Source organism: Mirounga angustirostris, unplaced genomic scaffold (assembly GCF_029215605.1).
Source record: "Mirounga angustirostris isolate CCGP_5_RB_7025 unplaced genomic scaffold, mMirAng1.0.hap1 SCAF_10, whole genome shotgun sequence".
Taxonomy (NCBI): Eukaryota; Metazoa; Chordata; class Mammalia; order Carnivora; family Phocidae; genus Mirounga; species Mirounga angustirostris.
Genome location: NW_026991718.1, coordinates 70441768 through 70469496, shown reverse-complemented (window position 1 = coordinate 70469496; position 27729 = coordinate 70441768). Strand labels below are relative to the sequence as shown.

Below are 27729 nucleotides of genomic sequence, written 5' to 3'. Positions count from 1 at the left end.
ATTTAAGGATAAAGACAATGAGCTAATCTGGATATATTAAATTTGAGGTACTTGTAGTTTAATTAGGTATAGATGTTTAGGAGTCTTTCCATATCAAAACAAGAATTATAACCTCAAAAGAAAGATTTCTAAGAAAGATAGAAAGAACCATTATGGAGTAGTCTGGGAGCCTAGCAGAGTGGGCAGGAGGATGTGGTGTCATTGAAGTGAAAAGAGGCAGAAGTGTTAGGAAGAATGGCAGCAATAGTCAATGAGATCAAAAGCTGCATGTAAGTTAAGTACTAAGAACACAAAGTAGAAGTCATGAGATCTGGCAGTTCCATCATTATTGGGGCCTTTTATTGAGTAATTATGTGGTGTTAGGGAATTTGTGGTCCAGTAGCAAGAGGGCTGGCTGAGGAGTGCGTGAAAAGAGAGGACAAGGGGCAGTGAATGCACCTGTTCTTTCACAAGAGTGGGAATGGCAAGAAAGAGGAGAGGGAAAACTTGGCCACATGCGCAGAAAAAATCAAAGGGATTTTATGGTCCATGGAGACAGAGATATTGAAGAGAAAGCCAATACTTAATAAGTTCAGGAAACTGGCTAAAAACTGGATGAACAGAAATACAGGGGATAGATCAGGAAAGGAGATAAAGGAGATGAGAACTCATCTCTGACCAAGAGTAGAAGGTGAGACAATGGATGAAGGGGAGCATAGAGACTGAAGAGTAGTCTGTTCAGAATTCAGTTCGGTGCCAGGCCTTCTACTATGCAATGTTTTTGAAGCCCTAAGACACACAAAGCATTCAAAAGAAATGAGATCACTTTAATTTTATTTTAGGCATCTTGCTGTGTCAGTATAGGCTGATTAATAAAGACATGCAGTAGAAATGGGCAAGCTGTGTTTGAGGAAGTTGAGGTGTTTTTGAGCCAGCTGCCCTGTCTCTGGGATTACGGCTATATCAGCTCAGCTTAAGGATTTATAATACTATTGGAAGGTCCTGTCTGATGCTGAACACCCAATGAGGGGTCAGTCATACCTGCTGCATTGAATTTGATTAAGGTGGATTATTTGTGGTGTCTCATATTCCTGCCTTTAGAACAATTTCTATGCAATTATAGGGCTGCTTGGGGACAAGGCATATCGGGTAGTCTAGTTATTTAGTTCATATCAATTCCAGGCAGGGCAATGGCTAACCCGTCCAGGAATACACCTTGAGCAGAAAGCTCTCCAACTCTATCCCTTCCTTGTTTCCCTTGGTGAGCTCTGCTCCAAAGACTGCCCCATCTCCCAATTCCTGTAAGTGTTGAATGTCCTCAAGAGGGTAAACCCTGGAAGACTGCAGATTTTAAACTGGGCTCTCATCCAACTGGGGATCCTTACACTTAGGAATTTGAGATCACATAAGCTATCTCCTTCTTTTAAAACTTCTTCCTTAACCCACCGATGGGGAAACCAAGGCCCCCAGAGATACAGTGATTTAATCAAGGTCACACAGTAAGTTTATATTAAAGCTAGCTCTCCAATCTAGGATTCTGAGCACCCTCCTCTAAGCAGGTGATGTAATTGCTGAGACACATTGCCATTCTCTCTGCTTTATGTTTCCCTCATTAATGGATTTCTTTCTTGCTTCCTCAGACTTCAGCAAGTGTTCTTAAACAGGGGTGAAAGAACCAAGAGGAAAAATGGAATGGCTTTTAAAAAGAGACCTGCATGTAGCCTGGGGGATTGCTTTCTTCTTACAATGAAAAAAATCATTCCCTTCTGTGTAATCCATCTATCTGTTGCTATATTTATTGGTGTTTAAATTCTGGCGGCCACTGTGGTGAAGAACAGATTTTTCTGGCCCTTAAGACCTGGAGATGGGATCAAGAGCCTTCAAAGAAAGAGTGGGTTATTTTAAACATGGAGGAATTTATTCTGCTTTTTACTACTGTGCCTCATTTTGAGAAAAGCCTGTTTGGGGAGACCCCTACATTAAACTAGTTCAGTAAGGAGTGAATGTTTGCATTAGCAGAGGGGTCTTCTCTTTTCAAAGGAAATCTCCTTCAGTGCTGTAAACTTCCCTAATGATTTTAAATGTTGATATATCAATTAACACTTGCCAGCATGGCATGGGAAAGAGAAGTCTCTAGAATCTCAAACACAAATGTTAGGCCCTGCTGTTAATGAAAAATTAATCAGAAATAATAAACAATATCCCTGAAAAAGAATGGGTATCAGCAGAGAAAATTGGCTTTGGTTTATAAAAATTCGGCTCACAGGTACTTCGGAGCAACACCTTAGAGAAGAAAAAGTGAGGATAGCTTAGATTGACTTTATGCTCATCTCAACAGCCACACTCTGAAAGAGTCCCCATTATTAGGAAAGAAAATGGGAGGAGGTTCAGAAGGTTCTCTGGCTTCTAAGCACAGAGCATCACACTGGATGTGATGTGAGGCCCACCCTGGTTGAGGCACCCACAGCATTGTCAGGTACATACATTTTCTCCAGGTCCCCAAATCCAGAAAATGCTCCTTTAGGGATGACTCGAAGCTTGGTGAGGACAAACCTCCTGAAAAGAGAGTGGACATAAGATATCACAACCTCTCACTGATCCATAATTGACTGCCTAACCTGTACTGGCAGTCAACAGCCAACATGTATTAAGTGTAGTCATTTAGTAGTGGTAGCAATTGCTTTTACATGGTCTCTCTTCATCCTTACCACAAAGTGGTGATCCTCATTTTACATAAGAGGAAACAGGTTTAGTGAAGTTTACAGATTTGCCCAGGGTCACTCAGGTGATGGGTGATGGGTGACAGAGTTGGAATATGAACCCTCTCATCAGTACTCCATGTTGTGTCCTGTAGCCTTCTGGGAGGTCCCTTCTTTTTCTCTACACCAACCCACAAAACCTCTTCCCTTATTGTCATTCTTAGCTGACCTTGCTTCCTATTTCAAGGAGAAAATGAACCCAGTAGAAGAGAACTTGCTCATGTTCTCACATGACTTTCAGCCATTAAGCCATCTGCACCCTGCCTCCCTCTTGTTACCAAGGGTGACCAGGACTCTGGACCTGGCTGAGAACAGCTCCTCCAATCCACATCAGACCTCTCCTCCTCTCTTCTAGTAAAGGTAACAACTATAGCAATTTTCCCCTTTCTTGTGTACATTTTATTCACCTATTTTTGCTTCTCTAACTGGATCCTGCCCATCAGTTTACAAACATACCATAATTTATTTCATCAAAAAAACTCTACTCTTAATCTCAGTCACCTTCAGTTTTTGCCATTTTCTTCTGCTTGAAATATTTGTCTAATCCTACCCCAAAGTTTCTTCCAATGGCTCCTTATCTCAGTCAGGAAAAACCCACATTGTATACAGTGATGTACAGGACCCTCCAGGATCTTCCTGCTGTCCCTTTCCATGGATCCTCTACCCTCCATTTTGACAGTTTTCCCCTTTGCTTATCTTGTTCTTATTGCAGTACTCTCTTGCTAGTTCTTGGACATGCCAGATTCCTTCTTGCCTGTGTTTCTGCATTTGCAGTTCTCTCTGCCTTGAGCACTCCTCTCTTGGATAGCCTCATGGCTTCCTCCTCCAGCCTGCTGTTTGCTCAAATGTCACTTGCTTAGTGATACTTTTTCTAACCATCCTATTTAAAACAACAATCTCCTCTACTTAGCCTCTGGCCCCCTTTCCTGCTCAGATTTTTCTTCACAGCACTTCTGACATGTTATATATTATATTTATTCATCTATTTATGTATTCATGTATTTATTTATCTCTAACCTATAACTAGAATACAAACTCTGTGAGGACAGGAATTTTTGTATAATTTGTCTGTTACGGTATACCAGATGCCCTGGAACATTGACTGGTATGTAACAAGTATTCAAAAAATTTTTCTTAAATGGATGTTAATCAGTCTGAGAGTTCTAAGCTTGAGGAATTACAAGTGACCCTTTTGGAATCTCTATAACAGGAATACTATTCCTTCCTTTGGCTTTCTCTTGCTTTGTAACTGATACATATGTACTCCTCCCCCCACAGCCTCTCCCCCCCCAACCTTAAATCTTTCCTTCCACAAGGTGGTGTGTCAGCAGAAATTAAATAATGAAACACTGAGGATTTGGATAGTTGAGTAAACCTTAATTGCTTCAGTTTCCTACTACTTACTGGTGTGAGTTAAAGTCCTGTTACAGATAAAGTTATTCAGGCAAACAGTTCTTTAACTTTGTTTGCCTTTGGCTGTCATGTGGGCCAGTTCTATGGGGAAGAAGCAGGAGAGAGAATCTTAAGTACTGTTTTTGTTCTGGAGGAGTTTATATATGTGGGAAGGTAAAGCAAGAAACCTTGGAATCACCAGAAAACAGTTGATGTAAAAACTATAAATGTTATGCAAATATTGAAGTGAGAAAGATCCCAAAGTACATAAATATATAAAAGGAAGGTGGGAAGAAGTGGGTGAATTTGAGCCTGGGTCTTAAAACCATCAGGTCATACTAAAAGCATAGTCTATATGAAACCATTTAAATAAAAAGGGATCTAAATTAGGATTGCGAGCAATCTATCTGCAAGTGTCAACTTCTAGAACTCCCATCTGAAAAGAATCAAGGTTAAGGTACTCATTTAATCTTAGTTAACATAGAAAAGTTCCTTTTGTTCCTATTTATCACAAGACAGAAGAATGATGAAAACAAACTAGAAAAAGCAAATAATAAGTCAACTAGATACTGTTTTTTGATTCAACCCTAGTAGCAGACACATTATCTAAAATTTCCAACACCTCTACCTGTACTGTTTCAAACTTATTAACGTAATTAAATCTTTTTTTTGAAGATTAAAAGTCTTGACTCCCATTTCCTGAAATGTTATAAACTAGATAACCTGAAGATATTTCCACTAAAAATCACCCAGAAGTCTTCTATAAGTCATAACAAATACACTTTTAATTGCATAGCTTATAAGAAAGTATGAGAAATCCCCAGGGGCCCAAAGTAAAGCCACTGAATACCAGATGGAACCCTGAATGGTGTATGCCAACAGAAATTGAAGAGGGTAAGCTGAAGCTAAAGTATTCAGGGTGGAAGGCAGTTTCTGGACTTGGTAACCAAGCACTTTGTGTTTTGATGCTATGGTGTTGGGTGAGTTGAGATATAGAAGATGAAATGCGAAGATTTATTTCTGTGTGCTATCTCATGCATTCTAGGAAAAACAAGGTGCAGAAAATGGAAGACAGGCAATTTTTAATGAAATGATGTCTGGAAATTTTCCATAACTTATAAAAGACATCAATCCTCAGATTTAGAAATCTCAAGTCCTAGGAAGGGAAACAAAAATAAACAAACAAACAAAAATAAATGCCAGATACCTGTGAATTAGAACTGTGGAACCAAAAAAGAAACTATTTTAAGATATATTATCTTCAAAGAAAAATAATTAGAAAACTTTGTAAAAAATCTTCAAAATTATTAGAGAAAATAACTGCCAGTTTAGAATCCTATATCCAGAAATAAGCATTCAAATGTGAGGGTTAAATAAAGACCCTTTTAGACAAATTTAATTAGCCATTAGTGAAATTTTAGCAAAGGAATTCCTTCAGAGAAATAAAATTTAATCTAGTAGGAAGGCACAAAAAACATAAGAATAGTGAACAGGAAAATTAGTGTGCCTTATTGAATAGGTGGATTTTCATAATGTTTGGAAAACTTACCTATTCAATAAAGAACACTGGAAAAAATACTGACCAAGAACTAGGTCACAAAGTAAATTGGTGTAGAATAAATAATTTTGTTTAACATACTGTATGTAAATTACTTAAAAATCAGTTATGAGAGATAATAATTAATAGCCCCCACCCCCATAACACATGTACAAACATCTAGAAAGTCAAAACTAAATCAAACCAAAACAAAAAACCCACTCTTTTAAGTCACACATGGGTCAAAGAAGAAACTACATCATAATTAGGAGTTGTTTGGAATTGAACTGTAGTGAAAACACAACATGAAACTGACAGGATGCAGTTAAACCACCACATACAGAGAAATTAATAGCTTTAAATTATTATACCCAGAAAGGAAACAAGATGGAAAATTCACAGCTACATTTCCAACACAGGAAACTAGTGAAGGAACAACAGAACAGTGGAAACAGAACTATAAAGTCAATATTTACTCCATTTCTGGCCAGAACTTTACGTACAAACTTAATAAGAAAATTGGGGAAATGAGGGACTGTTGATAGAGATATTTTGAGAAGATAAACGCTCAGCTAGACTTTACAACTTGATGTATAGATACAGTTTAAGTTTAATCTATACTAACTTGTTTCACTTATTATAAGGTTAAGTTTCTTCATTAGTTTATTGTTAACATGGGTAAGGAGCTTTCTTAGAATATTGAAAGGTTTATTAGAATAGTTTCAAGAATTTTGACTTAACAACTTTAACACTAAAAATGACTGTTTTCGAAAAGTATATTTATCTGAATGTTTCTTGAAGGAGACCATTTATCACTTAAAGTTGCAAAGTCTACTTACATGTTTATTTTAACCAGCAACTTTCTGATAATTGATTCATTATTTTATTGAACTAGCTCTAATTAACTAATAAAGTTGTGTTCAGATTTCCTTTAAATCAGGAATATTGGTTAAGGCATTATTTTTGGTGAATTTTCATTTTAGAAATAAAAAAATAAATGAGAATCTAACAGATTAAAACACATTTCAAAGTTTAACACTGCCTTGAGAGAAGAAACCTAAAGAGAATAGAGGCAAAATAATAAAGATAAGAGTAGAAATTAAAGATTATAATAGAGAAGATCAGTAAAATAAAAAGCTATTTTTTAAGAAAGATCAATAGAATAAAAAATCTGTTCACTTCAACCAAGAAAAAAAAAAAACAAAAAAAATGAGTCATGAGAAATGGTGCTTAAGTTAAGATGTTAGTTTTTGTTTTGGATGTATTGTTGACACAATGCTGCATTAGTTTCAGGTATACAACATAGTGATTCAACAACTCTCTATGTTCTGCTACACACACCACAAATGTAGTTTCCATCTGTCACCATAAAACACTATTACAGTACCACTGACTATATTCTCTATGCTGTACCTTTCCTCCCCATGGTTTAAGCATTCCATAATTGGAAGCCTGTATCTCCTATTCTCCTTTACTCATTTTTCCCACCCCCCACTCCCTTCCCCTCTGGCAACCATCAGTTTGTTCTCTGTATTTATGGGTCTGTTTGTACTTTTTTGTTTGTTCATTTGTTTTGTTTTTTAGATTCCACATATAAGTGAAATTATATGGTATTTGTCTTTCTCTGACTTTAGTGTAATACTCTCTAGGTCCACCCATGTTGTCACAGATGGCAAAAGTCATATCATTTTTTATGGCTGAGTAATACTCCATTGTGTCTGTGCATGTGTGTGATGTGTGTATGTGAATTCATGCATACACACACATATATACACACATATACCTCCATACTATTTTCCACAGTGGCTGTACCAGTTTACATTCTCACCAACAGTGCACAAGGGTTCCTTTTCCTCCACATCCTCCCCAACACTTGTTACTGCTAGTCTTTTTGATTCTAGCCGTTTGGACAGGTGTGAGGTGGTATATCATTATGGTTTTGATTTGCATTTCCCTAATGCTTAGTAATGCTGAGCATCTTTTTATGTGTTTGCTGATCATCTATATGTCTTTGGAAAAGAGTCTATTCATATCCTATGCCCATTTTTTAATTTGATTATTTGGTTTTTGATATTGAGTTATATAAGTTTTTAAATATATTTTGGATATTAACTCCTTATTGGATATATCATTTGCCAATATCTCCCACTTACTAGGTTGCCTTTTCATTTTGTTGATGGTTTCTTTCAGATAAGCAGGCTTTAAATTAGCCCTAGGAACCATTTTAAAACATTAAATTTGTAAAATCAGACAATATGGATAATTTTCCTAGAGATAAACACTTACCAAAATTGATTAATGAAGATATAGAAAACTGAATAGACCTAAAACTGTTAGTAAATTGGGTTGGTAGTTTAAAAACCTATCCACCCAAAAATAAGGTCAGCATCATATGATTTTAGAAGTAAATTATGCCCTTTTAGAATAATAGAAAATCTCAATCTTATACAAACTATTCCAGAAACTAGCAAAGAGGGAATGCTCTCCAACCCATTTTATGTGGCTAGTATAACATCAGTAATAATACCAGACAGGGACAATAAAAGAGTGGAAAGATTAGGCCAATCTCACTTATTAATGTAAATGGAAAAAGCTGAAATAATATAGTGACAATATGTACTCAAGAGAGGCTAAACAATATATTGTTGCCAGTTTGAGTTTGTCCTAGAATTCAAGGGTTGCTAAATATTAGAAAACTCTCTTAAGATTTCCACACTGAGAAGTTAGAAGAGGCATAGAAAATATTTAATAAAAGTTTACTCGGGGGCACCTGGGTGGCTCAGTCATTAAGCGTCTGCCTTCGGCTCAGGTCATGATCTTAGGGTCCTGGGATGGAGCCCCGCATCGAGCTCCCTGCTGGGCTGGAAGCCTGCTTCTCCCTCTCCCACTCCCCCTGCTTGTGTTCCCTCTCTCACTGTGTCTGTCTCTCTCTGTCAAATCAATCAATCAATCAGTCAATCTTTAAAAAAAAAAGTTTACTCAGGTAAAAAACTTTTTGACAACAAGGAAAGGGAGGAATATTCCCAGTCTGTAAGGGGTAAAAACCTATCAAACACTGCAATAAATATCACATTCAATGGTGAAATATTAGATATATTCCATTTAAATTTAGGAATGAGGCAAGGATGTTTGCCAATACCTCTTCCATTATTGTGCTAGATATATTAGCCTAGACAGTAAGAGAAGAAAAAAAAAGATAGCAGTATTGTTGATGAAAAATTGTCATTATCTATAGGTAACATTATTGTCTACACGAACAAAGAACTCTTCTTGAATCTAACAGATCAGTAGTAGAACTAGTAAGAAAGACTAGTAAGGTAGCTGGCAGTATAATTAGTGCACAAAAATAATTTGTATGCTTATTTCAAAGTATATCAATTATAATGGCCATAAAACTTACACAGTAAAAGGAATCTAAAAAAAAAAGAGGGTTATATGGAGAATAATCAAATACTTAACTGAAAAACATTTTAAAAAACCGTGGGAAAAAAAAACCCTAATCAAACAGAAATGCCACATTTATAAATGGGATGTCTCAATATTGTGAAAGTATCAGTTTCAATCCACATTAATATGTAAATTAAATGTAGGACACATCTGGGGTGCAATAGTTTTGTTGTTTTGGTATATGTGTATGGAAATTGACTAGCTGATTAACAGTCCTATGGAAGAACAAGTTTCAAAGAATTGCCAGAACAGTTTTGAAGGTGTAAAACAAGATTGGGGGAATTGGCATGCCGGGCAACATAATTTTTAGAAAGCTAAGGTGATTAAGATGCTGTGGTATTGACAGGGATTAGGAAATACGCCAGTGGGAGAGAATAAAGAGCACAGAAATAGATCATAAGCAAAAGGAAATGGCAAATGAAAGAGTAGCATTAAAAATTAGTGGAGGAAAATGTGGATTAATCAACAAGGGTGCTGAAACTGTTGATTATCTTTGTAGAAAAAGACAGCACTTTTGCTTATTACCATATTAAAATCTCAATTCCAGGCTTACTAAAGATCTAAATGGGAAAAGTCAAAAGTTTAAACTTTTAAATAAGATATAACATTCTGTTCAGAATACTTTTTTTTCCAAAACACTTTTATTTTTATTTATTATTTTATGTGGGGTTTGAACTCACAACCCTGAGATCAAGAGCTGAGCCAAGATCAAGAGTCAGATGCTTAACTGAGTGAGCCACCCAGGTGTCCCCTGTTCAGAATACTTTTAAAAAGGACACAAAAAACTACACACCAAAATTGAAAAGTTGATACATTTGACTATATTAAACTTAATATTTCTGTTAAACAAAGATACATAAATTGAGAAGATAAGCTATAGACTGGGGAAAGATATCTGTAACACATAAAACTAACAAAGTGTTAGCATCCAGAATATGAAGAACTTTACAAAATAATAAAAATAAAATAAATAAAAACATTGTCAAAAGATATGAACAGGCAATTTCTATAAGAGGAAATGCCAACAACAAATAAACATGAAAAGATGCTCAATTTCATTAGTAATCAGGAAAATGCAAATTTAAACAATAATGAGATACAATTACACATCATCATATTGGCAAACATTAAAAGGAAAACTTCACAATAACACTGCTGGTGAGGCAGTGGAAAAAACAGGACATTTTCTACACTCTTGATGGAAGGGTAATTTACTACAAGTACTTTGAGTAACCATTGGCAATATGTGTTAAAGTCAAAGATAGAAATGCCTTTGAACTCAAGCTATTCCATGTCTCTCTGCCTTATGCATACCTGGAGATAGGTAAAAGATTAATCATTGCAACATAATTTATAATAGCAAAAAACTGGAAATGAATGCCCATGAACAAAAGAATGAATAAATATTAATAAAGTGTTGTATATTGACACAGCACCAAATGATAAAGCAGTAAAAAGAAATGAACTGACTAGAGCTGCATGCAGCAATCAGGGTAAATCTCCAAAGTGTAATATTGAGAGAAAAAGTTGGTGCCATATATATACAATATGTACAGTAGGTGATTTTTTATAAAGGTTAACATGCAAATTAAAACAATATATTTTTGCGTATGAATCATATCTTTTTATTCTGTATTTTTGGAATTTTGACATCTTGGGGTTTTGCTGACTCTGGAGGGCCTACTCCTACCAGCGCTAGCAAATTCCAGAGTTGGCAAACAACTGGCCTTTGAATGTGCCTTTCATATGCAAACCAACCAATCCAGAGTCTTTAGGGCCAACCACCGCCTTCCAAGAGCCCTTACGCTCGCTCTGAGCCCCTGCCCTCATAACCCCAGAGCATCCTCTACACCCCGGAGTTCTTGGAAATTATTTAAAGTAGATGATCCTAAACCTGCTTACCCTGTTTTATCAGTTCCTTCCTTCCGTGGAAGCCACAATAAAAGCTCTGGCCATGTTTTCCCCCTTCCTGGTGCTTCCCCTTGTGCCCCTCCATAGTGTGGACTCTGTGAGTGTAACAGAGTATCTTTTCAGTATCATTTATTTTTATTTTTTAAAAGATTTTATTTATTCATTTGGCAGAGAGCACAAGCAAGGGGAGCGGCAGGTAGAGGGAGAGGGAGAAGCAGACTCCCCGCTGAGCAGGGGAGAGCAGCGAGGGGTGCTGGATCCCAGGACCCTAGGATCATGACCTGAACAGAAGGCAGAGGCTTAACAGACTGAGCCACCCAGGTGCCCCTCAATATCATTTATGTCCTGGTCTGTTGGCCTCACCATTCCTGAATAATAATAAAACCTGTATTTTAAAACATGTTTAGAGATACATATATATTTTGATAACTATATAAAAGGGAACTTCTGAGAATGATCAACACCATAATAAGCACATATTACCTCTGTGACAAGAGGAAAAGGAGCGGGACACAGCCACATCTAAAATATTTTATATTTTTTAAAAAGATCTGAACAATATGACCAAATGCTAAGATTCAGCAAAGCTGAGTGTTTTGTGAGTGTTGATTAATTATTCTCTATACTTCATACTTGAAATATTTCATAATTTTTCAAGATTGAAATTCTCACCAGGCCATATCCAAAGCATCATTTATTTGTTTTTAAACAGAGGGAGCAATTTGAGAGTATCATCATATTGTTCTTGTCAGATGGCACCTTTCCTCTGTAAGGGGGCATAAAGTGTCTGAATGATTTCTGTAAAAAAATGCACAATTCATCAAAATGGCTCTGAAAAGAAAATTTTCTTCACTATTTTGCAGGTTATTTAATGTCTCTTCTGTGATAAATGGAGTGGGTGGGATTTACTTTTTTTCTTCCCTGAAATTGGGAAGCTTTAGGATTCCCTTGAACTCTGTCTCTGTTAGAAGCAATTCATATCTTGGGCAGCCCATTCACCCTCGGCCAAATTTAATTTCCCTTTTTGGCTTAAAGGAGAATGGTTTAAAAGATCCTAAAAAAGCTTTCTGGCAGCCTGGAAAACAGCCAACATTCTTTTTGAGAAAGCTGCTTTTTTATGATGGCCCAAGTGTAAATGACACTGGGCTCTGTGTTCTTTGAATTTCACACAAGTTTAAAAATTAAAGTGAGAACAGCTTGGCAAAGGATATACAAAAAGAAACTGATCATCTTCCTGACCTCAAAATGCCAAGAGTTTTTGAGCTTCACACTCTTTAGATCAAACTCTTACCCTAATTAACTTTCTGGAAATGTGTCCAGGAAAACTATCCAAAGAGGTGGATTGAACCAAATGAGCAAATCATCTGGAAAAAATAGACTTTAAATAACTTGATTTGGCTGTTTACCGTGATCCAGCAGAAGACTACGCCACTGTCCAAATCATGTGTGCATCTAATGGGTTGCATTTTGCATTTTGTTACACATGGGTCTTGAAGGCACTGGGGCAGGGAATAGCAGGAAGGAAGAGGTGGGAAGGTAGGAAGGGGTAGTTTCCATATCCTTTGACTTTAAATTACTTCGTTTTTCTAGAGCCTCTTCACGTTTTGGCATGAATCGTAACTGCCTAGATTTGAGGTGCTCTGTCACTGTAAATACAGAGAAATGGGTTGAGCTCACATTAGCCCTTCACCCACCTTCAGGCATTGTAAGCATATGCCAAGGATTCATTGGGGGTTGCAAAGTCTCCCATGAGGATTTCTTGGGATAGAAGTGTCCGTGTTCTTTGTGTCCCTCGTGCATGGTGTAGAGGGTGTGCTTGTCCTTCATCTTAAGCCAAATGTGGAAAGTAATAGAACCAGTGAAGGGTGCTGACATGCATTTCCTGCCATTTGGGGAGTTAGAAAGAATGGAACACGATTCAAGGCTGACCTCTAAAGGTAGGAAGTATCCAGCTGCTTTAGGAGAGAGCTGTAGTTTTATAGACAGAGGTGTGGTTTCTCATGAGCCAGACCTAGAGCTAGCAGAAGGGAGCTGACTGCACACCCTGAGGAAGATGGACTTGCCTGAGTAGTGAACTGATCTAAAAAGAGAGCGCCAAGCGTGGGCTTTGGGAAGCCGGTGGGAGGAGGAATTATTCTTGCGACGATGGAGCGTGAGGGATGGAGAGGAGCCCATGTGAGCTCCAGTGAGAATAAGAATTGACATTTGAATATCAGCCACCACTAGGGGGTCCCAAAGCCAGATGGCCCCTGCAGCATCAGAGTAGGATCCAGTTCCTTTCCCTCCAGTTTCCCTCCCTCTTAGGCCGCACCCTCCTAGCAGGTGAAGCTGGAAAGAGTGGCAACTGCAGAAGAAGGGAAATAAGGAGGAAAGAGGAAACTCTTCCTTCCTCAGTTGGGGGTTTCTGGTCTGAAGCAGTCCATAGAATGACAGTGGACTTTCATTTCATTTATGAGGCTGGAACATCTATGATGCCTGCCCCAAATTTCATCTGTGGTGAGGAAAAATGAGTCAGCAGAGTGGTTTTGTCTGGCAGTGGTAGTGAAGAAGAAAGTTACTTTCTGGTTGGGCCCTACTGAATCCATCTTGGTAGATAGGATTTCTGAATTGGTGAAAACTTTTCCCAAGTCATCCTGTGTAATGCTTCATTTGTGAGAGAAAAAGTGATAGGACTTAAATAGGGCAAGGAATGGAAAGGCTTGGAGAACATTCTTATTCCTACTTCCTGTCCTTACCTAGCTCTTATTACATGGGCTGATGATGGGCAATTTAGGACAGAGTGGGTAATTTGGCTCTCCCTTCTGGCACAGTTTATGATAGCCAAGAAACATTTCTGGCTCCGGGGCCCAGCCATAGTAATTGTCTACATAATACCAGAATGGATGGCTGCAAGATGGGAGATCCAGTTGTCTTCAGTTTCCCTAGACCATCTATTCAATTAAACTTTCAGATAATCTCTCTGGTGTAGACCCTGCCACGTGCCATTGTGTCAACTCATGATGCATGATATTTTCTTTAGGAGAGAAAGTTTATGTTTACAAGATAGACACTCAGGAGGCAGGCATCACTCCAAACCCAGCTCCAGTGACACCTCCCTGTCCCCTGAGTCTGTCTGATTTTCCCTCAACAACCTTTCCGGAGTGGTGATTCTTCACTTTTATCATCTTCTGGTGAACAGGGCTTTCTAACAGCTATTTTGAATCTGCTTTCCTTTTATTTCCATTTGTGTCCTCTTATCTCAACATCTGTGCTGGGCTGATAAAAGGGACGTAGGTGCTACTGTTAACTATATATCACTGCTGACTTTATCTCCTCCTCTGTACAACCTTTACGTCAAGGTTGTGGAGACATTTTTTCTGGCTCCCCCTTCCCTTGTCTGCATTGAGTGCTTATGGAATTACTTTCTATACCACATTTTCTCACTTGTTCACTTGCATCTTCTTACCAGAATCTGATACCTGATTTATAGCCCATTTATATGAAAGCTCAGGATGAGGAAGCAACATGGTGAAGAGAAGAGATCATTAGGGTAAAATTTAGAAGTCTGGGCTCTATTCTGGCTCTGCTACAGGTATGCAAATGATTGGGAAAAGTCAAATCCCTTCTGTAAAGTGAGGGGGTTGGACTGGTTGATCTCTAAGGCCCTATAAGATAAATTTTACAGTGTGGTTATGTAGTGGAATCTTCAAGCGGTCTCCCATTTCAGTCATATTCTGCTTTAAAGCAAAAGAGATAATTTTATATTAAGCACTCAACATGGAATAAAGCCCGTCCTAGGGAGTTACTGAATAATTGCTAGCCCTCCTTTTTCTCTAGTCAAGGTCAAAATCACTTTGAGCTTACCCTTTCCTTCTCATCCCTCTGCCACCACCCAGGCCAGACCATCCTCCCTTCCACGCCTCATGTCTGCAACCTTGGCTGTGACCGAAGAGCAGGTTGTCCTCCTCTGTTCTCTGCTGTCCAATCTGTCTCATCTACCATGACCAAAATACTCCTCCTAAACACTACTTGCCATGAGACTCTGCTACTGAAAAGTAAGACAAAACAAAAGAAACAAAATAACAAAAATTAAAAACACACAAATGCCCTTCAATTGCTTGACATTGCCTCTAGGAATCAACTAATTTGTCATCCGTTTGAGGCATTCCACTATCTGCCTCCATTTCCTTTTCAGTGAAATGTTCTATTTCCTGCAGGTAAACTCAGATCTAGCCATGCCCTCACCATTAGTAAATGGCCATGTTGTATTTTTACTAAAACCCTATGAGGCTATGTCCTACCTCTCTAAGTATATGGAATGGTTCTATAGAACAGGAACTATGCCACTTGTCTCTATTCTAAAGAGCCTAGTGAGAGCTTTGCGTATTTCAGGTATTAATACGTATTGGTAGATTGGGGAGTGATGTTTACACTGCCAAGAGTTTTAAGTTTGGAGGCATTTGAGCATCACCTACTCTGAATAACGTGATATTTGCCCTTTGGAGTTATTCCAGCCATATCCATCAGATTTGTTCAAAACAACACCTAGAGCATACGTGAGTGATGAGAAGGAATCTAGCTTTCTAAGAATTTACTTAAAAGACATTTGGTGAAGAATATATAAAGGATTTCTCAGGATGTTGTAGAACAGTTGGTAAAAACTTCAAATTATTGGCCCATGAATGGAATCTAGCTCAAGACATGCTCTGTTTACCCCACACAGTATTTTAAAGAAATTTGAATTGGTTGCCAGCACTTCAGATTGTGAAAGTTCATCTAAAATTGCAGATTTATGGCTTCTCTTAAAGATTAAGAAGATCTCGCAATCCTGGGCTGCTTTCCCACATAATGACAATTGGCTACAATTACGTGATGGTTGATGCTTAGACATAGCACAAGTTACTGGTTGGCTAAACTCCTTCCTGGTCTAGTTTTGTGTCCTGTGCCTTAAGACTTTGAGTTTGGGATTTCTGGTACCTGAAAAACTAGTCTCAATGGGCTTGAACTCTTTAGAACCTGGAGTTTTTCATCCTTGGAGGCATATTAGAATCACATAGGGAAATTTTCACATAATACAAATTCCTAAACCTCACCTTTGTGGAGGAGGGGAGAGGCACAGTCAGGCATTCTTATTTTAAAAGCCCCCCAAGTTATTCTCACGCATGGTTAAAGATTGGGGACACCTGCTTTCGAGGGAGGACACAAAGCAGCAACTGCAGCAAGTTGCTCTGATGAGTAGTTAGGGAGTTGGCAACCACCTGTGGGCATGATGGGAACGGTTTTTAGAAACCTGCTTTTATCCCAAATCCCCCTCCCCTCAGTATAAAGTTGAGGCATAATCTGAGGGGTTCCATATAATCCAGGAACTCTTTATAATCTAAATTGACACATCATCATGATCCATTGGGATAACAGCACAAATAGGATATGTGCACCTTCTTTTGGAGACTTCCTTCTTTGGTCAATGCAACTTAAGTTTTTGGTATTGGGACTGGATCAGGGTGGAGATTTGGTGCAATGAATAAGAGTAATGCATATCACAGTAAAGGAGGAGAGTATTGAATGGGATTGAGACAAGCCAGAGGGGGGATTCCAATGTAAAGAAGGACCAAAGGCAGATCTTGAAATTCAGAGAGTATCTGTTCTTTTGACAAATATTTATCGTGTTCCTGTTTGTATGTCTGACACTGTTGTAGGCTCTTATGACATTATGGTAAAAAAGACAAAGTGTTTGCCTTAATGAGTTTATAGTCCAGCCAGGAAAATAAGGAATAGGAAATGATTAGAAAAAAGGTACAGTCATGGGACAATTGCTTGAAATGAAAGGAAGGTCAATTATGTATAAATTCACAGGTTAAAGGAGAAACATTACTTTAGAAATTACATGCATACCTATGCATAAGTAGATGGGGGGCAGGGAAGGAAGAGGGCGAGACAGACACAGACCTATGTACAATTACTCCTTTATAAATTATTTATTGATCATCTATGTGACACACATTATGATTTTAGGGAAAACAATGGTAAGAAAGATACATTTTCTGTTCTACCAATGTTAATTCTATTGTAAGAGATACATACGTAATCTACTAATTATATTGCAGTTTGTGTGGTGATATTTAGTGCTTGCTGTGAGGCACTGTGCCAACTATTTCATTTGCATTATCCAATATCTTCAAAACCACCTTAAAAAGTGATTATACTTGCATCTACTTATAGATGAGGGCATGAGTTAAGAGTAGTTTAGTAACTTGATCAAGTACATAGCTAGTAGGTGGCAAAATAGATTGTTGAATTCAAGTCTGGTCCCCAAAGACCATGCTCACTCATTCTCTATTGACATACAAAGTTATATTTCAGGTGTATAGCATACCAAATCTACAGTTCTCTATATTACTCAGTGGTCACCCTGACAAGTGTAGTCCCCACCTGTCACCATACAATATTATTGCAATATTATTGACTGTACTTTTCATCTCTGTGACTTATTTATTTTATGACTGGAAGTTTGTACTTAACTTCATAAAATAGATGTAGAATGTAGAGAAAAAGGAACCCTCAAGTACTGTTGGCGGGAATGTAAATTGGTGCAGCCTCTGTGGAACACAGTATAGAAGTTTCTCAAAATCTCATTTCTTATCAGGGCTGAGTTATAGTCCATTGTGTATTTATACCACATCTTCTTTATCCGCTCATCTATTGATGGACACTTGGGATGCTTCCATAATTTAGCTGTAGAATGTAGAGAAACTACATAAAATAAAGTGTTCTTACTCACTTTAACCTATTCTGCCCATCCCCCGCCCCACCTCTCCTCTGGCAACCATCACTTCTCTGTATTTAGGAGTCTGTTTTTATTTCATTATTATTTTTCTTAGCTTCCACATATAAGTAAAATCATATAGTATTTGTCTGACTTCTTTCAGTTAGCATAATGCCCTCTAGGTCCATACCCTCTTGCTCCATGGCAAAATCTCATTTCTTATCAGGGCTGAGTTATAGTCCATTGTGTATTTATACCACATCTTCTTTATCCGCTCATCTATTGATGGACACTTGGGATGCTTCCATAATTTAGCTGTTGTAAATAATGCTGCAATAAACATAAGGGTGCATATATCTTTTCAAATTAGTGCCTTTCTGGGCACCTGGGTGGCTCAGTTGGTTAAGCGACTGCCTTCGGCTCAGGTCATGATCCTGGAGTCCCGGGATCGAGTCCCGCATCGGGCTCCCTGCTCAGCGGGGAGTCTGCTTCTCCCTCTGACCCTCTTCCCTCTCATGCTCTCTCTCATTCTCTCTCTCTCAAATAAATAAATAAAATCTTAAAAAAAAAAAACTCATGAAAACAAATTAGTGCCTTTCTTTCCTTTGGGTAAATAAATACTTAGTAGTGGAATTGTGGGATTGTATGCTGTTTCTATTTTTTATTTTTTGAGAAACTTCTATACTGTGTTCCACAGAGGCTGCACCAATTTACATTCCCGCCAACAGTACTTGAGGGTTCCTTTTTCTCTACATTCTTGCCAACACTTGTTCCTTGTTGTCATTTTGATTTTAGCCATTCTGACAGGTGTAAAGTGATATCTCATTGTGGTTTTGATTTGCTTTTCCCAGATGATTAGTGATACTGAGCATCTTTTCATGTGTCTGCCGGCCATCTGTATGTCTTCTTTGGAAAGAACTATTCAGGTTACCTGCCTATTTTTAAATTGTATTATTTGGAGCTTTTTGGTGTTGAGTTCCAGGAGTTCCTTATATATTTTTTGATATTAGCCCCTTACTGGATATGTCATTTGCAAATATCTTGTTCCATTTCCAGTACGTGGCTTTTTCATTTTGTTGATGGTTTCCTTTGCTGTGCAAAGCTTTTTATTTTGGTATAGTCCCTGTAACTTATTTTTGCTTTTGTTTCCTTTGAGGAGACATATCCATAAACAGGGTGCTAAGATTAATGTCTAAGAGATTACTGTCTGTGTTTTCCTTTAAGAGTTTTATGGCTTCAAACCTCTCATTTAGGTCTTTAATCCATTTGAGTCTATTTTTGTGTATGGTGTAAGGAAGTGGTCCAGTTTCTTTTCTTTTCTTTTCTTTTTTTTTGCATGTAGTTGTCCAGATTTCCTAGCACCATTTATTGAAAAAACTGTCTTTTCCCCACTGTATATTCTTGCCTCCTTTGTCATAGATGAACTGATCATAGATTCATGAGTTTATTTCTGGGCTTTCTGTCCTGCTGATCTATGTGTCTTCTGTGCCAGTACTTCAGTTGTTCCTTGTTAAAATTGCTTTAGCTGGGGCGCCTGGGTGGCTCAGTTGGTTAAGTGACTGCCTTTGGCTCAGGTCGTGATCCTGGAGTCCCTGGATCGAGTCCCGCATTGGGCTCCCTGCTCGGCAGGGAGCCTGCTTCTGCCTCTGACCCTCCCCCCTCTCATGTGCTCTCTCTCTCTCATTCTCTCTGTCTCAAATAAATAAATAAAATCTTTAAAAAAAATTGCTTTAGCTATTGGGGTCTTTTGTGGTTCCATGCAAATTTGGGGATTATTTGTTCTAGTTCAGTAAAAGATGCTGTCGGTATTTTGATAGGGATTGTATTGAATCCCTAGTTTGCTTTGGGAAGTATGGACATATTAACAATATTCTTTCAATTTATGAGAATGGTATATTTTTCCAATTGTGTCATTTTCAACTTCTTTCATCAGTGTCTTACAGTTTTCAGAGCACAAGTCTTTCACCACCTTGGTTAAACTTATTCCTGGGTATTTTATTCTTTTTGTTGCAATTGTAAATGGGATTGCTCTCTTAATTTCTCTTTCTGCTACTTTGTTATTAGTGTATAGAAATACAAAAGATTTCTATATATTAACTGTGTATCCTTCCACTTTACTGAATTCATTTATTCTAATAGTTTTTTGGTGGTGTCTTCAGAGTTTTCTAAATATAGTATCATGTCATCAGCAAATAGTGACAGTTTTACTTCTTCCTTACCAATTTGGATGCTTTTTATTTCTTGTCTGATTGCTGCAGCTAGGACTTCCAGTACTATGTTGAATAAAAATGGTGAGAATGAATATCCTTGTATCTTAGAGGAATTTAGTTTTAGAGAAATTTTAGTTTTTCACCATTGAGTATGATGTCAGGTGTAGGTTTTTCATATATGGCCTTTATTATGTTGAAGGATGTTCCCTCTAAACTGACTTTGTTGAGAGTTTTCATCATGACTAGATGTTATATATTGTCAAAGATTTTTTCTGCATGTATTGAGATGATCATATGGTTTTATGCTGCTTCTTGTTAATGTGGTATATTACATTGATTTGCAAGTATTAAACCACACTTTCATCCCCAGGGTAAATCCCACTTGATTATGGTGAAAGATTCAGTTGATCATTGAATGATTGTTGAATGATTATTGACTTAGGTTTCTAAATATTTCATTGAGATTTTTTGCGTTCATGTTCATTCAAGATACTGGCCTATAGTTTGCTTTTTTTTTTTTGTAGTGTCTTTGTCTGGCTTTGGTATCAGCGTTATGCTGGTAGAGCTGGTAAGGTTTTAATGAGGGCATGAGTTTTAAAGTGGGACCAGTGAGAGCAAAACAGGTCTGGGGCTTAGATATTTCTCTAAAAAGCAGTAAAAGCAGTAAATGAATTCAAAGTGGGGAGATTGTGCTGGGAATAAGGGACAAACACAAGCCTCAAAAAAGTGAAAGGAGAGATTTTACCACAAATTTCTCTGACGGCCAGTCTTACTGAATTAATTCAGAATTGGGTTTTTGTTACTCTAGATTCTGGATTTTGCTCTGGATACAATTCACAGTTGCCCTTACTCTGTCAAAGTGAATAAACAGAATGCTACTTTAATGACTCACTCGGGTCTCAGCATCTGATAACATGGCAAATATATTTTGCCTCTAAAGCAGTTCTTTTGGTCTCCTTGGCTAATGTCAACCTGACTTAACTGTCATTTTTATTGACAACATTTAGCTCAAGATGCAATAATGAAAGGTGATGTCACATAAAGGTCAGTTTGGGGCTACTTCTGCTCAGCGATGAGGATTAACTAGGGATAAACTTCCTTCTGGAATCCATAGGCTCTGACTGACTGTGACAATCACTGAGAATGAAATCATAGGAACACCATGAGAAAAGCTGATCACTGCTCCACGAACCAAAGGTAAATTTAAGTCTTTTGTAATGCACTTTAAGTCAATTTCCATTTTCTATTTAGAAGTTTCACACATTTAATCAGAAAGCATATGCGTTGAATAATTATCTTTTACTGACTGTGTAGAGTGCAAATGTCGAATGTTCAAATGAACTCCATTAGAGACAAATGCATAAAACTATTTAAAATAGATTCAAAGAAAAGCAAACAAGACAGTGCTCAGAAGGTAACCCTGTATCCAATCACTCCTAAGATAATAAATGTTATTTGTTATAGAATTTTGAGGAATGATTTGTTTTGTCTTTAAGGCAATAACCTGAGAGCTATACCTAATCCTTAAGAGTAACATGAATTTTGACAGAGGGAGAGATTTTATGAAAAATTTAATTTCCTCTGGGGGGGGGTGGTGAGAAGAAAGCATTATTTAGCATTATTTCTTTTGAATATGGATCAGAGATCTTATCCGAAATCAAGAAATACCTCTTTGCATCAGAAGAATATAAAGTAATACTAAGTACACTTTATGTTTCTCTAGATACTGCTAGCTTAGAGCTGATCCTGGATGAATAGTTCACATGTTGTAAAAGAAGCAAAATGTTACTTGTCTATAATACTTAACTGGTAGAAATAAATAGCAACGGTCAATAGAAACACAAGGACTTTTTCCTTCAATAAAAAACACTGAAATCTACAAATGATAATTTCTAGAATGCCCTCACAAAGCAACAGCTTTGCAACAGTGATATAATAGTATTGATACTTTGCGTTTAACAAAGAGGCTCTGTCTCCAATTTCCAGAACACTGGTATATTTCATGTTACTCTAAGATTAAAATCTGTATCCTGACATTTGACATTTTCTATTTTGAAAACACCCATTGATCTAAGAAATAAATGTTTCAGTTAAACAGGATCTTTGCACTAACTGAAGACCAAAACTTGGTGTTGAGGAGCCAGGTCTCTGCTGGTGGGATGCAGATCCACACAGCCCCCACCAGACTTTGCTAGTTCTGAACTGTGCAACAGACACGATTCTAGCTAGGGGGAGACACTGACCACTGGAAAGGGGGTTAGCCTTCGTTAAGAAAAACAAGGAGTGGGGGCAGTGAATTAACATTTATTGAGGACTCAGTAGGTACAGCCATTGCTCAAGGCTGTTCGCCACATGACATTCTCACTTTGAGTTCTCACTGCAGTGTAACAAAGGAGCTCTTTTTTTTTAAACTAACATGCGGTGCAAGTGAGTGTGTGTGTGTGTGTGTGTGTGTACACAATTCTATGCGTGGATCTATGTAAAAACCGCCCCCCACCCCAAATCAGGATATAGAACTGTTCCAGCACCAAAAATTCCCTCTGCTGGTCCTTTGAAGTCACTTATGACTTCCTGCACCCCCACTTCTAAACCCTGGTAACCACTGATCTGTGTTCTGCTGTTACATTTTTGCTTTTCTAAAATGTCATATAAATGGCATTGTATAGTATAGAATCTTTTGAGAGTGGCTTTGTTTAGTCAGAATAGTTCATCTGATATTCCTTTATTTTGCTGTGTAGGTCAGCTGTACTTTTTATCTCTGAGTAATATTTCATTGTAGGAATATACCACAGTTTACTTACCTACTGAAGGGCATTTGAATTGTTTCCATTTCTGGATAAAGAATAGAGCTCTATAAACACAAATGTGCAGGGTTTTCTTTTCTAGGATAAATACCTAGGAGTGAAATTGCTGGATTACATGGCAAATATAAATTTAACTGTATGAGAAACTACCAAACTGTTTTCCAGAGCAGCTTTACTATTTTGTATTCTCACTAGCTGCATATGAGAGTTCCGAGTACACTGGAACCTTGGAAGCACTTGGTAGTATCAGTTTTATTTTGTTTTTAGCTGTTAATGCATATAAACATGCAGTTTTATCATATTGAGGTTTATTTATTTCCTTATTGGCCACTGCTGTTGAGCATCTCTTCATGTGCTTATTGGTCACTGGTATACCTTCTTTGGTGAAATGTTTGTTCAAATCTTTACCCAACCTTTTTGTTGTTTTCTTTCTGTGGAGTTCTGAGATTTTAAAAAGATATCATGAATTCCTGCTGTTTCTTAGGTACATAGCTTACAAATATTTTCTCCCAATCTTTCATTCTCTTGACTTACAGAGTTTTTAATTTTGATGAAGTCCAACTGATTGTTTCTTTTATGGATAGTGCTTAATGTCATGTCTGAAACCTCTTTGCTTAACTTCAGGTCATAGAGATTTTCTTCAATATTTTCTTCTAGGAATTTTATAGTTCTTTGTTTTGCATTTAGATTTAGGATTTATTCTGGGTTTGGGGTTAATTTCTGTATAAGATGTAAAGTTCAGGTCAAGGTGTGTTTTGTTTGTTTTGCATATGCTCCAACTTGTGCCACTGAGTTAAGTTTGCACTTTTGTCAGAAATCACATTGTGTGGGTCTATTCCTGGACTCTGTTACATTAATCTGTGTGTCTTTGACAATGCCATATTTTCTTGATTAGGTTTTATAGTAAGTCATGAAATTGGGTAATGTGATTTCTCTGACTTTATACTTTTTCAAAATTGTTTTGGCTGTTTTAATTTCTTTGCCTTTCCATATAAAGTTTAGAATCAGCTCATCTGTATCTACAAAAAATACTTCTGGGATTTTGATTGGAATTGTATTAACTTACAGATCAATTTGGGGGAAACTGACATCTTGATTGCATGACATTTTCCAATTATAAACACAACGGAGTATATGTCTCCATTTATTTAGACCATCTTTGATTTCTTTCATCAGCATTTCATGGCTTTCAAGATACAGATTGTGAATCTATTTTATTAGGTTTATACCTAAGTATTTCAATTTTTTTAAGTATTTGTAAATGGTATTGGATTTTATTTTTGGTTTCTAGTTGTTCATTGTTAATTTAGAAGTAAAAATAATTTCTACTTGTTGACTTTGCATCCTGTGACTTAGCTAAACTCCCTGATTAGTTCTAGAATCATTTTTCTTGAAATTTCATGGATTGGATATATATACAATTGTCATCTATTAACAAGTACAGTTTTTTTAAAGATTTTATTTGTCAGAGAGAGCGAGAGCCTGAGAGAGCACAAGCAGGGGGAGCGGCAGGCAGAGAGAGCCTGATGTGGGACTTGATCACAGGATTCTGGGATCATGACCTGAGCTGAAGGCAGATGCTTAACCGACTGAGCCACCCAGGCATCTCATGGACAATTTTTTTTTTCTTTTCCAATCTGAAAGCTTTTCATTTTTCTTTCTTGCCATGTTGCACAGGGTAGTATTGAAAGGGAGTGGTGAGAGTGGACATACTTGCTTTATTCCTGATCTCAGGAAAAAAGCTTTCCATCCTTCATGATTAAGTATAACATTGGTGGTGGGTATTTTTGTTGATGCCCTTTATCAAGTTGGGAAGTTTCCTTTTATTCCAGATTTGCTGAGTGTTTTACCATGAGTGGATATGAGATTATTTTCAAATGTTCTTTATGTATTAATTAAAATAGTCTTGTTTTTCTTCTTTAGTCTTTTAATTAGAGCCTGTGGATTGCATTGTTTGATCTTCAAACACTAAAGCAGTCTTTCAGTCTTGGGATAAACCCCACTTGGTCATTGTGTATGATTCTTACTATATGTTGCTGGCTTTGATTTGCTCTATGTTGTCAAAGATTTTTCATCTGTGTTCATGAGGGATATTGGTCTACAGTTTTCTTCTGTTGCACTGTCTTGGTCTAGTTTTGATACTAGAGTAATGCTGGCTTCATAAAATGAGTTGGAAATGTCAATTAGATCCTGTTGGCTGATGATATTGTTCGTTCCTTTATGTTCTTATTGATGTTTTACCTACTTGTTCTTTTGATTACTTAAAGAGGAGTGTTGAAGTCTCCACATATAGTTTAGATTTGTCCATTTCCTGTTTTCAGTTGTGTCAGCTTTTGCTTCATGCATTTTTGAAGCAATGCTGTTAGGTGTTTATACATTTAAAATTAAGTCTTGACCCTTTGTCATTATGTAATGTCACCTTTTATTTCTGGTAGTTTTGTTTGCTATGAAGTCTGATATTAATATAGCCACTCCAGCTCTCTTTTGACCAGTGTTTGCATAATATGTCTTTTGTCATCCTTTTATTTTCAACCTTCCTATTACGTTAGAGATGGTCCCTGACTTAGGATGGTTCAATTTAATGATTTTTCAATTATACAATGGTGCAAGAGCAATATGCATTTAGTAGAAATTGTACTTCAGAGTTTGAATTTTGCTCTTTTTCCAGGGTAGCAATATGTAGTACATGCATGAAAATAGTTATAATGGAATGTGATAAATGCTGTGACAGAAATAAGTACAGAATATTAAGGAAAAAGCAAAGATTGGATACTTGATTCAGTCTTGGAGGGGTAGGGTCCGGAGAGATAGAGATGGTTTTCTGGAGGAAGCGATGCTCCAGTGGAGTCCTAAAGGGTGAGTGGAATGTAACCAGGTGCAAGGGAGCAAAGGAGAGAGAGAGAGATTTTAGGCAAAGGGAAACATTTCAGGGAGGTGGGAGCTAGTACCCTGTCTTCAGCAAAAACAAGTGCCAGACTTTGGAAGACCTAGATGCCAGTTAATGGAGAGTGTGTCTTTGCATTTGAATGTTGGAGGAGGCCTCAGAATAGAATAGCGTAGAAGAAAAGGGATGAAGAGGAAGGAATAATGTGTGAGTGTGTGTGTACACACACATAAGTACCTACATATATATCTTCTACTGCATACACACACGCACACACACGCTAGAACCAGCAGGACTTGGTGTGTCATTTGAATATGGGGAGTGTGAGATTGAGAAGAATCATGGATATCCTGTATTGTTTAGAAGCTACCTCTGTGAGGGCGCCTGGGTGGCTCAGATGGTTAAGCGTCTGCCTTCGGCTCAGGTCATGATCCCAGGGTCCTGGGATCGAGTCCCACATCGGGCTCCCTGCTCCTTGGGAGCCTGCTTCTCCCTCTGCCTCTCTCTCTCTCTGTGTCTCTCATGAATAAATAAATAAAATCTTTAAAAAAAAAAAAAAAAGAAGCTACCTCTGTGAGAGCCGTGGTGGCTGTCTGTTGTGGGTTGGATTGTGTCCCCCCCAAAAGAGAGAAATCGTAATATTTTGAAAATAGGATTTTTTTGAGATGTAATCAAGTTAAGATGAGATCATACTTAGTGTAGGCCCCCATCAAATGTGACTGATGTCCTTATAAGAAAGGAAAGTAGAGACAAGGGGAAGAGAATGATGTGTGAAGACACAGAGACACTCGGAATACAGCTGCCTGAAGACAGAAGCAGAGATTTGAGTGATGTGTCTATAGGCCAAGGAATGCCAAAGATTGCTTGTCATCACTAGAAGTGAGGAAAGAGGCGTGACACAGATACTTCTTGAGAGCCCTTGGGAGGAATGTATACCATAGACACCCTAATTTCAGACTTGTAACCTCCAGCCCTGTGAGAGAATAAATTTTTCCTCTTTTAATCTGCCACTTTGTAGCGCTTTGTCATGGCAGCCCCATTGCAGCTAAGACAGTGTCTAGTGGGCAGTTAGCTGTACAAATCCAAAGCCAGGGGAGGGAAAGAAGTTGTGGAGAGGTGTATTTGTAAGCACTAATAATAAAAGTGGTAATAGCTACCTCTTTTCTTAGCGCTTACTCTGTGGAAGGCTCTGTTCTAAGTCTTTTACATAAATTAACTCATGAAATCTTCACAACAAACCCATTAGGTAGGTACCATCACCTATTCCAATTTTTTAAATTAGAAAGCCAAAATACAGAGGGTTTAAGTGACTTGACTAAAGTCACAAAGCTAGAAAGTGATAGTGCCAGAATTCACTTGTAGGGACTCCCAACTCTAGTGTCCATGCTCTGGGTGCTTTGCCTTTCTGCGTATTAAAGTTAATTGACACCAAGAGAGAAAGAGCAATTACACTCTGTGGCAGACACTGGGTACCAGCTAATCAAAATCCAGAAATTTGACTTCTTTCTTCCTTGATTTCTTCCATTTCGGAGGCTACAAACTAAAATACTCTCCTGCTTAGCTATTCTTGCAGCTTAAGGTGGCCATTTGAGACATTTCTTGTGAAAGTTCTTAAGGATTCCCCTTCTGAAAAAAAAATTAATGTCTCAAGTGTAGAAAGTAGTATTTCTACCAACACCCTTCTCCAGTCTCCCAGCATGGAAGATTAAAAAAAAAATGACAAGTACATCAGTGAGATGTGGTAAGATAAGAACTCTAAAGTATACTTTGGATTTGATTATTGGAAGGTCACTGGTGACCTTATAAGGAACAATTTCTGTGAACTGTTAGAGAAAACATTCAGATTGCACTGAATTGAGAAAAGATGTGGAGATGTTAAGGAAACAAAGACAGCAAGTGTAAAATAATCTTTCAACAATTTTGAATGACTAGGGAAGAGATGTTGGAGGGTAGGTTGAGGAAGAGGGAAAGTCAAAGAACAGCTCCCCTCCCCCCATTGTGAGAGATGCAAACCTGTTATTAGGCTGGGAAGGAGCAAGTGTGTGTGGGAGGAAGTGCAATAGA

At 37.7% G+C, this 27729-nt stretch overlaps 1 protein-coding gene across 2 annotated transcripts in view; it reads right to left on the bottom strand.

Annotated features, from left to right (window-relative positions):
• The window catches only part of FSHR (follicle stimulating hormone receptor), a 165048-nt gene that overhangs the window by 87432 nt on the left and 49887 nt on the right, over positions 1 to 27729 (bottom strand). For both annotated transcript variants that reach the window (XM_064572519.1, XM_064572520.1), the window contains exon 2: positions 2464 to 2535. In XM_064572519.1, the coding sequence (XP_064428589.1) occupies positions 2464 to 2535 (72 nt within the window). The remainder of the gene's footprint in view (positions 1 to 2463; positions 2536 to 27729) is intronic.